Source organism: Poecilia reticulata, chromosome 10 (genome assembly GCF_904066995.2).
Source record: "Poecilia reticulata chromosome 10, P_reticulata-male-v2, whole genome shotgun sequence".
NCBI lineage: Eukaryota > Metazoa > Chordata > Actinopteri > Cyprinodontiformes > Poeciliidae > Poecilia > Poecilia reticulata.
Window position 1 is genome coordinate 7,784,017 of NC_088839.1, and position 16,338 is coordinate 7,800,354.

The 16,338-nt window shown below is 46.5% G+C and overlaps 1 protein-coding gene across 3 annotated transcripts in view; it reads left to right on the forward strand.

The window, feature by feature from the left end:
* The first annotated feature begins 343 nt into the window (after positions 1 to 343).
* Positions 344 to 16,338, forward strand: part of LOC103471056 (protein phosphatase 3 catalytic subunit alpha-like) — a 53,918-nt gene continuing 37,923 nt past the window's right edge. The window contains exon 1 of one of the 3 annotated variants that reach the window (XM_008419847.3): positions 344 to 729. In XM_008419847.3, the coding sequence (XP_008418069.1) occupies positions 687 to 729 (43 nt within the window). In that variant the 5' untranslated portion in view covers positions 344 to 686. Of the gene's footprint in view, positions 730 to 1,316; positions 1,465 to 16,338 lie in introns of those variants that run through there. The other 2 variants (XM_008419845.3, XM_008419846.3) reach the window with 2 other exon arrangements.

Below are 16,338 nucleotides of genomic sequence, written 5' to 3' on the forward strand. Positions count from 1 at the left end.
CACTGTGTACGTGTGGGGTGGGGGCGTGTGTGCAATCCACGTGTACGTGAAATCTGCGTGGGAGTTCCTTATTTCGCCATTCCGGGGTGTTGCCAGCTGCGTAGCGCCGCTTCCAAAGACGTTTTGAGAGAGCCCAACCTCACTCTGGAAGGCGTCTCTCTCTCTCTCTCTCTCTCTCTCTCTCTCTCTCTCTCTCTCTCTCTCTCTCTCTTCTTCGGCTCCTAACCTCCAGAGTCCCCCCACAACTCCACCCCCACCCCCACACACCAACCTACCCTCACCACCGACAGCTATACCAGCAACCCCACACACCCACCCCCCGCCCCTTCTTCTTAAAAAAAAAAAAAACACTCGGGATCCAAGCATGCCACAACAGCGGCGGCTAGGTATCCGCCTCTCCTCCCCCAAAGTCACCGCAGGCGCAGCAGCAGCAGCAGCAGAAGGCTTCCCCGGTCCGCGACAGCTCCGAGCCTCCTCCACCGAGTGATGCCACTGCTGCAGCGGGAGGAGCGCCCAGCTGAAACCGCGTTCACTGTCGACGCCTGCCGGAGGACCCGACAGCACCACCATCTCGGCCTTTGACAGAAGAAAACAGAGCATCCCCTCCTCCCCCCCTTCCCACTTCCCCTCACTCCCCCTAACACCCCCCCCCACTCCATCGGCTCAGCTCCCGTCCCGACTCCAGGATGTCCGACAGCAGCGCAAGTCCGACGGACCGGGTGATCAAATGTAGGCAGCGCTCCTCCGCGCCGGTTTCTGCTCTTAACTCGCTTTATCTGCGCGCGCGCGCGTGTGTGTGCGTGTGTGTGTGTGCGTATGTGTGTGTCCATTGCACCTCTATTTCTTATTACTCTGAGCGGAGCATTTTCATAATAATAATAAAATAATAATAATAATAAAATAATAATAATAATAATAATAATAATAATAATAATAAAAGGTGGATATTTGGCTGACGAGTCAACATGCATGCTCCTGTGAGCCTTTGAAGGAGGCAGGGAGGAGTTGTTGGTGGTGGTGGTGGTGGTGGGGGGGGGGTAGGTATTCAGCACGATACGCCATAATCAGGGTCTTCCCTCGTTATTCTATTAGAATTCACCCCCTCACCGAGGCATTACCCCATTTTCTAACGGAGGGGGTGGAGGGGAGGTGAAGGGGGTGGGGGAGGGATGTCTCCTCCTCTCTGCATATAGCCGAGGCAGAATTGTGCGACACCTCACGCTGCTGCCGCACGAGCTGCCCGCGCTCCTCTCCTAGCGGTGGTTTCGTGTTACTGAATAATAATAACACCCGAACCGAGAGAGAGAGAGAGAGAGAGAGAGAGAGAGAGAGAGAGAGAGAGAGAGGCGGAGGGGGTTTGGGGGGAGGAAAGCACTGACTGACTGAGAGAGGGGACACGACGAGCATCTCGTTCCAATGAAACCCCAAACAGCGTGACGATGACGGCCAAAGGCAGACATAAAGGTAAACTGAACGAGGGGGTCTGGGAGGGAGGGGGATAGGGGGAGTTGGGATGGCGGCGGCTCGTGCGATGGTTGTCGGTGTGGTGCTGATGCTGCGGATGCGGATAGTGTCACGGGATGATGCTGCAACGATGCCAGGGATGCTGAGGAGAACGGGGGGATGGGGTGGGGGCTGGAAAGAGGTGTCATTGTGTCAGCCGGGGGGGGGGGGTTAGGGATTGGGGTGGGGGACCTCCTTTAAAAAGAAAAAAAAAATGAAAAAGGACTCATGGTGATCTACCTGTCTTCTGGATGGACCCGTGTGTTGACCTACATTCGCGTTTTCTGATTCAGTCGGCGCCAAAGTCCGATTCTCGATGCGTTTGGACCGCAGGTTTGTGTGTAGGATGGTAACTTTGCCAGGCCTCGTCCCCGAGTTTCGCTTGTGAAATGTGGCGAAACCTGATGGAGAGCTCACCATACGGCACTCAAAAAGGAGCCGCGCGTTGGGGCTGAAGTCGATTGTTTTCTTATTTTGTTGTGGTTTGTTTTTTTCACAATGGCCCCAAAGTGTTTGGCTGATTCAGCCTGTCCTCCTCCGCGTCTCCTTAAAGGTCTCCCTGCCTTTCCCCCCCTCCTCCGCCACTACCATCATTCTCCTCCTCCCCTCCTCACTCTCTTGTTTTTCCCGATTTTCAAACGAGAGACAAAATGGAGCTTAGGGATGCTGCGCTACGTAGACCCGAGTCTGTGTTGCCGCTCTAATGGTGTGGAAGCACCGCTGGATTACGGAATATTTGATGTGTTTAAAGTGTTGCTTTTTTATTATTATTATTATTATTATTATTATTATTATTATTATTATTATTATTATTATTATTATTATTATTATTTATCTACTTATTTTTGCTTTTAAGCGTGGGCGGCCACGCGGGAAGAGGAAGAGAGATTGGGGGGGGGGGGGGGCAGGGGGGATCCACTTGGGTCATGATCCGTCGAGCTTGCATATATTGTCGTGCTCATCGGGTCAAAACGGCGGCAACAACGCACACACCCTCCCCCCACCCAGCCATCCTCCATCTAAAACCAAGAAAAGAAACACGCACACACACACACACACGCACGCACTCACTCACTCACTCACTCACTCACTCACTCACTCACTCACTCACTCACTCACTCACTCACTCACACACACTCTGAGTCCGTCTCTCTATGCCTCTGCCCGGAGAAGTGGAGCAGGTGCTGCATACGTTACGTCGCTTGGGCATGCCCCGGTATTCCGTGCGTGCGTCGTGCGTGGAATGGGAGTGGTGGGGAAGATGTGTGAGGGGGTGGGTGGGGACTCTTGCAATTATGTTGCCTTTGGCCTAATGTTTGCTTAAAAAAGATTCGCGCAGCACAGCGTCCATCAGCCGTCCACCCCGGGGTCCGCTTCTATACATATTTTGCGGATCTTTTTTTCCGTTTTGCGTGGTTGTGATGATGCGGGACCCCGGCGGCTTTTAGACGTCAACACTTGTCACCTCAAAATTCCGCACACACATACACACAGAATGATTGTGAGTAGCCGACCCAGAGCAGAAATTCATTTAGCGACCTCCTTCTCTTGGGTTAGACAGTAGCCGCGTTTCCATTACAGATGTGTACAAATGTTTCCCTATATTCTGCTGGAGAGAAAAAAAACACAAACAAACAAACCACAATTTCGCAATTGCGGTGTTTCCAGTAAATAATACAATAAATTAACATCACATGGGAACAAGTTTGTTGACGCGATAAGTCATTAATATCACGTCAGTGACAGATGTAAACAGTTACATGAAATATAATCAGAATTCAGACACCGTCTGTCGGCCAGAAGTCGATGTTTCATTCAGACGTTGAAGCGACAAACCCCGCCTTCCTGAGAGCGGCTACGGGTTTTGGGGAAACTGTAGTCGGCCATTTTACAGGAGACCGATAGCACATATATGACACGCTCTGGTGGAGCCAGCTGCACACTGTCCGAAAAGGACAAACAAAAACTAACTGTCATGCTCCCACTTCCTGTTTTCGTTTTTCGCCAGGAGTAACACTCGGCTGTTAATCACGTGACCTGTGAGATACAAAAAAACGTCTTTCAATTCCATTTTTGCGAAATACAAATATTTTGATGAATTCGAAAAAATTACCTCTCTTTTTTTTCTAAATTGTTGCGTTTTCATTAGGCAAAATTATTTTCGTAATTTCAGTTTGCGCAATTTTATGACTAATAGAAACACAGCTTATGTAGATGGGTGTTAGAAAGTCACTATACTGTTACAAATGTGACGTTTTTGCTGGTGCACATTTAGTTTGTCAATTTTTTTCTTGCTAGTAGGAAATTTAACAAGAATGCCTCTGTAAGTCGGAATTCCTCCTGGGAATGTCGGAGGTAGCATCCTCAAGCTCGTTATCCAATATGGCCGCTGCACAAGGAACAGAAACTATACCTATGTGCGCTAAAATGGAAATAAATGCATTTGTTTTTTGATTTGCTAATAAAACATGTTATTACTATGGGACAGACTGACTCGTTTGCTCTTGGTCATCCAAATTTGGTGAGTCATTTTCCACAATCCTCAGAGGAGGGATCATGTTTAATGTTGTATTCACAAGTAATGGCAGAAAAAAAAGAGGCGGTTACTAGCTGATATTAGCAATGAATTACAGTGTGCCTGAAATACATTCAGAAAATATTTGTTGGCCCAGACATTAGGAGGCATTTCTCAGGAAGAAGTCAAATTGTATAATATTCAGATATCTACACAAAAAAAACGTGCTTTTAGAATGGACATGGATGCAGCGCCAGTGGGGATAAAAGGGCCAAAACAGAAAAAATATTCAGGTTAAATGAAATTAAGAAAGTACAAAGAGATTAGGGAAGCACTTTGTTACTTGGAATGTTGAGCCGGTCCAACATGGCCTGGAACCCAAAGCAGAATTTGATAACCTCTTCTCCAGTTCACATTATTCATTAAATACAGCTGTAAACAAACAGTGGAAACATGTTTACTTCTGCGACTCGCCTACTTTCTCTGAAGGCCACATGCAGCATCTCCATGCAGACTCATTAAGCTGGTAAGCAGAGGCCAGTTGTCATTTCTGCATTGATTGGTTTGCAGTTGCGCTGAGCAGGAAACGTGACCCCAGTGCAGCACAGAGACAAGTACCAGAACTAATTAAACTAGCAACTGCAATTCATGGCTGTTGACACAAAACTAGAAACTTTAAATATTTTTCTCTGGAATATTTATACATTTATTTGAAATAATATATTTAAAAAAAAATAGAGATTTGAGTCTCTTAGATGTGATGTTTGTTCAAATCTCTAAAGCAGATAAATCACATATTTACATTTCTTTTTTTTCATAACACATGTTTATGAAATATTTGAAAGAAGATGGAGTTTGGGAAGCTGAAATACTAGGGCACAATGATACTCGACACGCTATTGGCTGGTGTTGCAAAGCAGCCAATCCTAGAGCAGCTTTCATTTTATTTGATTGGCTGTAACCCCAAGGAGAGTTCAGATGAGGAAGACTGTAGATATTGGTTTCTTTGGTATTTCAGAGATGTTTTCCACTGTGCGTATTAATGCATATTAAGGTGTATTTGGTGTTTGAAATCCTAAAAGAGTCAGTTACAAGGGTTTCTGGAGGGGTTTGCTATATATTTGTACTAGTTTTGGGCCTGTGTGAGATTTAGTTTAACTTAATTATTTTTAATTAAAATAGAAAAACAACTACTATTCCCACTGCTGAGGAGGTATAGCATACTGAATATTCTAGTTTTAATAGTAACGTTTATTTATTAGAATAACTTTAATCTTACTTTACTATCTTTTGCCAGCCAGTTTTTATGGAGTGGGTGGATTGCTTTAAAAACAGCCTCACATTAATTGGCCCTCCTTCACTTTCCACAGAATGACTTGAATAATTTGCATTGGGGAATACAATAACTGACCCATTTGAAGTTCATGCCACGTCATGTATAAAATAACCCAGTGTGGAAATTAAAGCTGAGGCGAACACTGGCCAGACTTGAACACAGACAGCGACTTGTTTAACTCTTAGTTCCTGAAAATAACTAAACGTTGAAGGACGTCAAATGACTACACACTGGGGAGCATGACTGAGTGACTGGCATCATTCTGGGGCGCCATGATGGCAAACAGATCTAAGAAGACAAGCCAGAACATTGGTTCACAAAATTTTAATTGCGTCCCATTTTTTTCCAGTCATTTAGTTGGAGTTTGGGTGAACGTGTTGTCAAGTAAGTTCTGGTCCAGTGAGATTCAGACATGTTGCAGGCCACAGCACAACGTCACATATTCTTTAGGTGAGCTTTCACAGGATTACATTTCTGAACACTAAAGCATTGTGCATGTGAGACATAATTTGATGTTTTTGTAGTCACTGATGTGAATTGGTTTACCTCTTTTTGTGAATAATCACCGCTGCGTCCCATCTAGATGCGTTGGAATAACAAACCAGAATTTTTCATTTAAATGTGTTACTGGTAAAAAAAAAACAACAACAAAAAAAACAACAAAAAAAAACATGATGGCTTCCAATATTCACAAGTTTCATTTTCTGTTTATGGAAGGAAAGACAAACATTTAGGCCAGCATATGTGAAGCACGTATGCTTTTGACAGCTAAAAATGATACATTTACTTTAATTTAAACATCTTTAAATTCATTCAAATGTGTCAACTGAATGCTGTATGTGTATAAATTATAAATATTGATATAAGCTGGTAATTTGTACTTTAAAGTAAAAAAAAAGAGAATTCCTTCCAAATTTTACTAGTTTCTTAGTAAAATTTTAAATAAGACAAAACTAACTAGCTTACAAGCAACTTTTCAGCAAGATGTAGGAGCTTGTTTTAAGTAAATATTTTCTTATATTGATTAAAATGTACTAGTTCCACCAGAGGAGGATTCTACTTGTAACGAGACGTTCTCCCCCATGTCAAAAGTGAAATAATCTGCCAGTGGAACTAGTAGTTTTTCTTAAATATTAAGGAATTATTTACATAAATCAAGCTTCTATATCTTGCTGAAAAATTACTTATGAGTTTTGTCTTATTTCAAGTGAACTAAGATATCTGCACTAGAAACTAGACCAAAAATACTTTGCAAGATTTTTTTTCAGGGCAAAAGCCACTCAATTCCACTTTTTTTGTCCATATGAGACTTATATCTGACTTTTTCAACACAGTTTAGTTTGAATGGCCCAATTCCAATTTTTTCAACCCCCCTCTCCAAAAGAAGCCGCAGCTAACGCTCCACAAATGGCTTCACTATTAGCTGTGCTTTCTTTTCGTTAGCTCTCTTCGTGTTATGATCTCGGATACAGTCGGCTCCTGTTGCCGAAAAAACTTTGAAATCGATCCACAAACGGCTCCATCTATCATTACTTCCGTAAACAGTGCGCTGCTGTGTGACGTCAACGTTCTTCTTCTGCGCAAGCGTGAGTCGTAAACCGTTTACGCACAAGTCCGATTTGTAGTTGGGTTTAATTTAGTCGTATGAACGACCACGGTAAAAACAAAAACTGGATTTCAGCACAAAAAAAGAAGAAAGAAAAATCGAAATTGAGCTTCAATACCTGCTTTTTGTATAAATATAAATATAAATGGATGTTGCCCTTTTCAGATGCCTAACTGGAAAAATAGTGAAAACCGCGTATATTTTCCTTCAACATCTCCATAGTTTTTTGTCGCTCACTTACACAATATTCCAATTAAACATATGGAAACATGTTAAGATTTCACAAATAGGTGATATCAAAGGATACGGACACTTATTCAGGCTTTCCACGCGTCTCTTTGTGAGTTTGTAGTCTTCGGCCTAGATAAGCACACGCGTGGGAAGTTTGTCAGAAAGCCGTATCCAGTTTGCACATTTACATGGATGCATTTATGCACACACAAGCACGCACGCACACAGAAAAGTCCCCTCCAGTAAGCCTGGGGGCTCTTCTGGCGTACTTCCTTTCGTGTTGCGTTCTGGCCTGTTCTCTCTCAGCTTTACGTGTTAATTGTGGTTATGTACGTGTGTGTGTTGGTGTTATCCTTGAGGGTCAGGGGTTCCACCTTGATAGGCCCCTCTCTGCCCTGTGGGGAGGGTGGCAGGGCGGGGACTATTTATAGAGAAGATACTCCAGAGAGAGAGAGATAGAGAGAAAGTGTAATGGTGACATGTGCCTGTGTTTTTGTTTTGACTCCATCCATGTCGTGTCCCTCATCTCCCTGATTCCCTGCAGCTGTGCCGCTCCCTGATTGCTCCCCTTCTTAAGCCTCCCTCCGCTACCTGCACACTGCCAGATTATCGAACGCTTTCAGCAAGTAGTTTCTAGCTCTTCATCCACGCCCTGTGTATTACTGCCTCGCTCTTGCCCTTTGGATTTTCCCCTTTTGCCTTCCCTTGTTGGACTACTGTTTTTGCCTACCCGGATCTCGACCCTAGCCTGTTCTCTGACGCCGCTCACGCCCACTCCTCGGACTCTGCTATCTTCCACCTCGTGTATGACCTCGGCCCGGCTGACCAAGAACTGGATCTGGACTCTATTCCTCTGATCCCCGGTTGTGAGTACGCAGCCCTGCATCTGCGCTTCTCCCCCCGCCCCCACGCACTATCTTCCAGCTAGTGCTTCAGCTAGTTATCCTGTGTGCCGCCCTTGGCTGTCTCCAATAAAGATCTGTGGTTTTCTGCTCACTCCTGTCTCGTGGCTGATTTCGGGTCCTCCTAGTGTGCATTACAGTATAATCTGGCCACCATGGACCCGACGCCCGCGCAGGAGTGGCGCGGTACTGTAGAGAAAGCCATTACCAAGCTAGAAGCTAATATGCAGGAAATGATGACTATGCTCTCTAAGTTGTCTAGCCCCACAGCGCCTCCCAGTGCTCCGGCTCCCGCACGACAGCTGCAGCGCTTAACTCCTCCACAGGAGCCCCGTCTGTCCCCTCCTGAGGTCTTTAGTGGGGAGCCCAGCCTATGTCGCCCTTTTGTTACACAGTGTGAGATTCAGTTTGAGCTTCAGCCCAGCTCCTTCCCTTCTGAGCGAGCTAAAGTCGCCTACATGATTTCTCTATTATCTGGAAAGGCTAAGATTTGGGGTACAGCTGAGTGGCAGAGGGACACGTTCCTCTGCTACAGTTTTGATGATTTCTCCAAGGAACTAATACGTGTTTTGATCCCTGCCTCCCAGAGAGAGAGGCAGCTAGGGGGCTCTGGAGAATTAAACAGGGCAAAAGACGCATTAATGAGTATATCATCGACTTCCACACCCTTTCTGCAGACAGTGATTGGAATGATGAAGCCTTGTGTGACGCCTTTTACCAGGGTTTGAGCGAAGGCATAAAGGATGAACTCTCCACCCGTGACCCCCCTAAGGATCTGGCTGATCTGGAATCCATGGCATCCCGGATTGACCAGCGGATGCATGAAAGAAGGCTTGAAAGGGCCTCTGACCGACCTTATCCTCCACCGGGGGCCCCCTCGAGGCTCGTAACGAGGTCTCCTTTTCCCAAACCTTCTTCCTCTCCCCCCAGGACCAACCCGAACCTATGCAGATTGGTCGCTCCAGGCTGACACCGGAGGAGAGGGATCGTAGGCTCAAAAAGGGCCTGTGTTTCTACTGCGGCAGTCAGGATCATCAACTCCGTCAGTGTCCCTCGAAGAGGTTAGTTCCTTCGGTCGGTAGTGCTCTACTAAGTCAGTGCACTACAGCCGCATCTCCATTATTCACCATTAAAGCTGAAATTTCTATGCAGGGTCACTCCCTCTCCTTAGCAGCTTTTGTCGATTCTGGAGCCGACACTGAATTTATGGATGCTGAGCTAGCTCGCTCTCTCCAGTTGAATTTAAAACAAAGTACTCGCAAGTCTGTGGTCCAGGCAATTGATGGTCATGTTTTACACCAGGTCAAGTTGGAGACAGAGCCAGTCCGACTGATCGTGGGAGGGAATCATCAGGAATCCATCTCCTTTCTTATCATCAACTCTCCTAAGATCCCTGTAATTCTTGGTGCCACCTGGTTGAGACTGCACAACCCGCACATAGACTGGGAGCAGGGTTTGGTCCTTGGCTGGAGCCCTCGTTGTCTTTCCTCCTGTCTTCAAGCTGCCAATCATCCTGGGCCTGTACTCCAGGGTCCCCCGGCTCTGGACCCTGTACTTTCAGGGATCCCCAAGGACTACCACGACCTTAAAGAGGTCTTCAGTAAACATCATGCTACTTCTCTGCCACCTCATCGCCCCTACGACTGCGCCATCAACCTGCTTCCTGGCACCTCACCCCCCAAGGGACGTCTGTACCCACTATCTGTCCCTGAAGACCGAGCCATGCGGGACTACATTGGGGAGGCCCTCCAGGCAGGAATCATTCGCCCTTCTTCATCTCCTGCTGGCGCAGGGTTTTTCTTTGTAGGTAAAAAGGATGGTTCACTCCGTCCCTGTATTGACTATAGAGGGCTTAATGACATTACGATCAAGAATCGTTATCCCCTCCCACTCACTAACACTGCATTCGAACGCATCCAAGGTGCTAACATCTTCACAAGGTTGGATCTGAGAAATGCGTACCATCTGGTGCGTATTCGGGAGGGGGATGAATGGAAGACTGCCTTCAACACCCCTACTGGGCACTACGAATACTTGGTGATGCCTTTTGGTTTGACTAATGCACCCGCAGTCTTTCAGGCCCTTGTGAATGATGTCCTTAGAGACATGATTGGTCTCTATGTTTTTGTCTATTTGGATGACATCCTGGTTTTCTCTAAGGATCTTCCCTCACATATCACCCATGTTCGTTCTGTGCTCCTTCGTCTACTGCAAAATAAATTATTGTCAAACCTGAGAAGTGTGAATTTCATGTTTCCCAGACTACCTTCTTAGGTTTCTGGTCTCCCCCAACAAGCTATCCATGGAGGACCGCAAGGTTTCCGCTGTTCTGGATTGGCCAACACCACAAGACCGTAAGCAGCTCAGAAGGTTTCTAGGTTTTGCTAATTTCTATCGCCGTTTCATTCGCAACTACAGTACTATTGCTTCTCCACTTCATGCCCTAACCTCTCCCAAGTCTCGTTTTCAGTGGAATCCTAGAGCGGAGGAGGCTTTCCAAAGACTCAAACACCTATTCTCCTCCGCACCTGTTCTCCATTCTCCGGACCTGAGTCGTCAGTTCATTGTGGAGGTCGACGCCTCTGAGTCTGGGGTCGGCGCGATCCTTAGCCAGAGGTATGAGGATGGTAAGATTCATCCTTGCGCCTTCTTTTCCAGAGTCCTCTCCTCGGCTGAGCGCAACTACGATGTAGGGGACCGGGAGTTACTGGCCGTTAAACTGGCATTGGAGGAATGGAGACACTGGCTAGAGGGAGCCAAGGAACCCTTCCTAGTGTGGACTGACCATAAAAACCTCCAGTACCTCAAGACTGCCAAGAGACTCAACACCAGGCAAGCCAGGTGGGCCCTTTTCTTCTCCCGCTTTGCGTTCTCCTTGTCCTACAGACCTGGCTCCAAGAATGTGAAGCCGGATGCGTTGTCCAGGATTCATGAACCCCTGAGTAAACCTTTGACTTCTGGAGATTTTATTCTTCCTAAGTCTGTTCGACTGGCAGTAACCCACCTTGAGGTTGAGAACCGGGTCCGGGAGGCCAACCGACAACGGGTTCCCCCAGGCTGTCCTCCCCGCCGTCTATTCGTCCCTGACCATCTTGTAGCTGAGGTACTCAAGCTTTGCCATGTATCTAAATTGTTTTGTCACCCTGGTGTAGCCAGAACCCTGAAGGTGATCCAGACACGCTTTTGGTGGAGGAACATGGCCAAGGATGTCAAGGAGTTTGTCTCTGCCTGCCGGGTCTGCTCCCAGGCTAAGCCATCTCGCCGACCCCTTCGGGGCTTCTTCACCCTCTACCTATTCCCCACCGGCCTTGGTCTCATATTTCAATGGACTTCATCACTGGCTTACCCACCTCCAACAGGTACACCACCATACTAACCATAGTCGATCGATTCTCCAAGATGACTCACCTGGTTCCCCTAGTGAAGTTGCCCTCCTCCAAGGAGTTGAGTGAAGTCCTTGCCAGGGAGGTGTTCCGCCTTCATGGGCTTCCTGTAGACATCGTCTCTGACCGTGGTCCTCAATTTGTCTCACGTTTTTGGAAGGAGTTTTGTGGACAGTTGGGAATCCAGGTGAGTCTCTCCTCTGGTTTCCATCCACAGTCTGATGGCCAGACTGAACGTCTCAACCAAGAGGTGGAGATCAAACTTCGCATGCTCTGCGAACAAGACCCTACCAATTGGGTACAGAATCTGCCGTGGGTGGAGCATGCTATCAATTCTCTTCCCTCCAGTGCCACGGGGTTATCTCCCTTCCATACCGTTTATGGTTTCCAACCACCAGTTTTCTCCTTGCAGGAACGGGCTGCCATGGTTCCCTCTGCCCATGCCTCAGCCAGGAGGTGCCTTAAGGTATGGAGAAGGGCCCGCAGGGCACTCTTAACTACTTCTGCCATATATTCTAGATCTGCCAACCGACACAGGATCCCGGCCCCCGCTTATCTGGTTGGGCAAAAGGTATGGCTGTCAACCAGGGACCTTCCGCTTCGGATGGTGAACAGGAAGCTGGCTCCACGTTTCGTCGGACCATTTCCCATCTCCAAGGTGATTAACCCGGTGGCCGTCCGTCTCCGGCTGCCTGCTTCCCTGAGGGTCCATCCCACCTTCCATGTCTCACGCATCAAGCCTGTCTCCGCATCCCGATTTGTGCCCTCCTCCGGACCCCCTCCTCCCGCCCGAATCTTCGCTGGGGGGCCTGTCTACACGGTGAGGCGTCTTCTCAAGTCCAGACGATGGGGCCGTGGAGTCCATTACCTGGTGGATTGGGAGGGTTATGGACCTGAGGAGCGGTCGTGGGTTCCGTCCCGCCACATTGTGGACAAGGCTCTCATCCGGAGTTTCCATCGTGATCACCCCGACCAGCCTGGTGGTCCTTCAGGAGCCGGACCTTGAGGAGGGGGTACTGTAATGGTGACATGTGCCTGTTGTTTTTGTTTTGACTCCATCCATGTCGTGTCCCTCATCTCCCTGATTCCCTGCAGCTGTGCCGCTCCCTGATTGCTCCCCTTCTTAAGCCTCCCTCCGCTACCTGCACACTGCCAGATTATCGAACGCTTTCAGCAAGTAGTTTCTAGCTCTTCATCCACGCCCTGTGTATTACTGCCTCGCTCTTGCCCTTTGGATTTTCCCCTTTTGCCTTCCCTTGTTGGACTACTGTTTTTGCCTACCCGGATCTCGACCCTAGCCTGTTCTCTGACGCCGCTCACGCCCACTCCCTCGGACTCTGCTATCTTCCACCTCGTGTATGACCTCGGCCCGGCTGACCAAGAACTGGATCTGGACTCTATTCCTCTGATCCCCGGTTGTGAGTACGCAGCCCTGCATCTGCGCTTCTCCCCCCGCCCCCACGCACTATCTTCCAGCTAGTGCTTCAGCTAGTTATCCTGTGTGCCGCCCTTGGCTGTCTCCAATAAAGATCTGTGGTTTTCTGCTCACTCCTGTCTCGTGGCTGATTTCGGGTCCTCCTAGTGTGCATTACAGAAAGGGATTGTCTAATGAGGACAGGCTGTTCAGGGATGGGCTGTTGTTTCTGTTTTTGTGTGATCTGCTGTGTAAACTGACGGTCCTCGGTCATCGGCTGTCCCGCATCACCGTAAAATCACCTTCAAAGAACCACAGATCTGCTGACCAGATATGGGTCAAAAGCAGCGGATGAACACAGACAAAGTAAGGCGGATGGTTGAGTCTTCCCTCCGTCACACGCACCCTCATTTCTTGCTCTCTTTCTTTCATCCATGAATTTCTCCCTCCGTCGTTTATTCAAGCGTTGAGAAGAGCCAATCCTGAACATTTCACGAGCTCCTGGAGAGGGTAAACATGGCAACGGGTTCCGGGCGACTTTGGCCAGACAGTAGCCACCTACACAAAACATTTCCTCCATAAAGCAGCAAAACCTGAGCCCTCTCTCAGCACCCCTGGCCATTCATAAATCACAAGCGGAGGTGTTGATATCCTGCCCAGCTGTGAGCTTTCAGATATTAATTCGGCAGCGCAGGACCACAAGAGATGCGGCGCCAACAAAGGGCACTGCAGCTCAGTGAGGAGGAGAGCCGTGTTCTCGCAACTGGAAGTTGTGGGTTGGACTCTAGCTTCCTACTGTCACATGTTAACGTCCCACTGGGCAAAGCACTTAACCCCCAGCTGCTGATCTGTATTGTTGTTGAGACGTGAGCATATTCGTGAGTGTGACTTCTTTGAATGTGGCTCGAGTGTAAAGTGCTTTGAGCACATTTAATAAATGAAGCCATTTGTCCTAATCCCATCTTAAAGTTTACTGTGAAAGAGTGATTATTAAGTCTGTTATTTGTGTTTGTGTTGTCATGGCGTTGTAAAGCTTTCATAGCCCCATGAAAAGTCAGTCGTGGATTAGGATTAGGGTTCGGAATCAACTGTGGACCTACACAGACCGGCTCGGTTTTTGAGAATAATTTTCCAGGTGTTTGAAGATGCCACCATCGCTCGTTCAAACAATGTGGTGTGAACACGATGAGAATGTCATCACCATACTGTTCAGGACGTTAGACTGGTTCTGTACACCAGGGCTGAAATGTGCAAATCAACTCTAGAACAAAAGTTGTTCTAGAGTTGTTCCAAAGGCAAATACAAATCTGAGCATTTTCTGAGCACACTATGACAAAGACTACTTTCGTTGTTGGGGGAATGTCTTGAAATGTACATGTTTGGTCATAAAGAACATTCTTACATCATGGAGGAAACATTTCTGTTGTACTTCACAAAAGAAATGGTATCACGTGGAAACATTAAAGCAATATCTCAAGTCGTCAGCCATGAAGTTAAAGCTTGGACGCAAATTGGTCGTCCAAATGGACAATGGACATACAACCAATTACTTAAGAGTGACTTAAGCGCAACAAAGTAAATGTTTTAGAGTGGCCACACATAACAATCCGACTATAAATTTGCTTTATCTAATTTTGTAAGGGTCAGTCAAACTTGGCTATGTCACATCAGTTCTGTGTGGAGAAGAAAACTGAAACATTTGGCCCAAGTGTTAGAATTTATCAGGAAGTTCATATAGTGTATGTAGCATTCTGACTTGTAAGAATAATACAAAACTCTCATTACTCAGACACCTAACTAGAAACAATACTGGTAAACTGACCTTAAAAAGGAAACGATTGGTCTCATTTGCTGTCAGTTTGTGTCACATCTGGATCCAACTGTTTATGCATCATAGCAGCAGAAAAGCAATAGCAACAACAACTGTGTTTCTACCTAAGTGGTGCAACTTCCAGCTAATTTCACGCCACAAGTCAGTCCTTTCCGGCAGCCTCTGCAGCAAAAGGCTCAAACGAAGGGCAGACGCATCATGGCTGACTTCTGTCGTCATTCCTCCGATCAGTCTGTTCTTGCTTTGCTGTCACTTCCTGCCTCCCGCACCAGAACCTCCTGATGGCGAACGGCCTCCCTCTGTCATTTAAACTGATGAAATATCCCCCCCATAATTAACTTTAGCCATTAGAGATGATGCGCACAATAACAATCTGATTCAGATCAGATTCTGCTCCAGTTAGGCGAACAAATTTAGGAGATTTGGTTGAAAGCTATGTCATAGTTTTTTTTCCTTCTCTTTCTCTCACTCTCTTCCTCTCTGCTCTGCGATGTGGAGATTTTTGGCTGAGCTGGCAGCTCTGCTGTTCTAGAAATTCCTTACAGAGGAGTTCATCCGTGGAGGATGAGCTGAGAATCAACAACCACCGTAAACTGCAGCGGGAAGATGCTGAAAGTTTTCAGCATTATTTTGCGCTTTTCAGTCAGTATGTCCTCACGTTGAACCAAGGTAAAAAAGACAGATGTGTGTGAATTAACCTATGACGTTGAATGAGGTGCACGATATTATCAATCGATCAAGTTTTTTGGGTATAACACATTTAATCAAGGAGGCAGATAAAAGTGGACAGTCATAAAAAAGTCACCAACTCCGAAACCAGACATTGCATTCTGCCAAGTGCCATCGTTAAAATCATCAACATACATCAAATATATATATATATATATATATATATATATATATATATATATATATATATATATATATATATATATATATATATACTGCTCAAAAAAATAAAGGGAACACTTAAACAACACAATATAACTCCAAGTAGATCAAACTTCTGTGAAATCAAACTGTCCACTTAGGAAGCAACACTGATTGACAACGGGGACCCTCGTCGGCTGCAATTTACTTCTTAAATTTACTTATCCTGCAACCTTTAGCCGCAGCTAAAGAGGAGGGTTGATGCATCAAACATAAATGTACATTTTAACAGTCATTGTTAAGAAATCAGCAACAAAATAAATAAGAAATTTGTTTTAAAAGTGTAGACTGTCAATGGTGTTTTCTGATTGTATGGAAATTCCCAGTTGGAAAACCAAAACACCCATTGGATTTGGGATTCAATTGGAGTTGGAGGTTGCCAAGCAGCCCATTCAGTATCCAATATGGCTGCTGCTCATGTAAAACATGTTTTACAGCGAATCGAAGGCAGCAAAACAAAGGACCTGAACAACAAAACAAGTTTCAGAAGAACAAGGAGGAACACAACAGATGAATGAACAGATAAATGAGTTAGTGAGTGACAACATTGGAGCGACAGAATCAACTACGGAGCCTAAATCCTCAGATGAACTAAGACGAGCTTAAAATACTCGGTACGAGCCTTGTGTGTTTATTTTCACAGCGGCGAAATCCACTTTGCACAAGCCAGAGTGGTTGGCAATATCT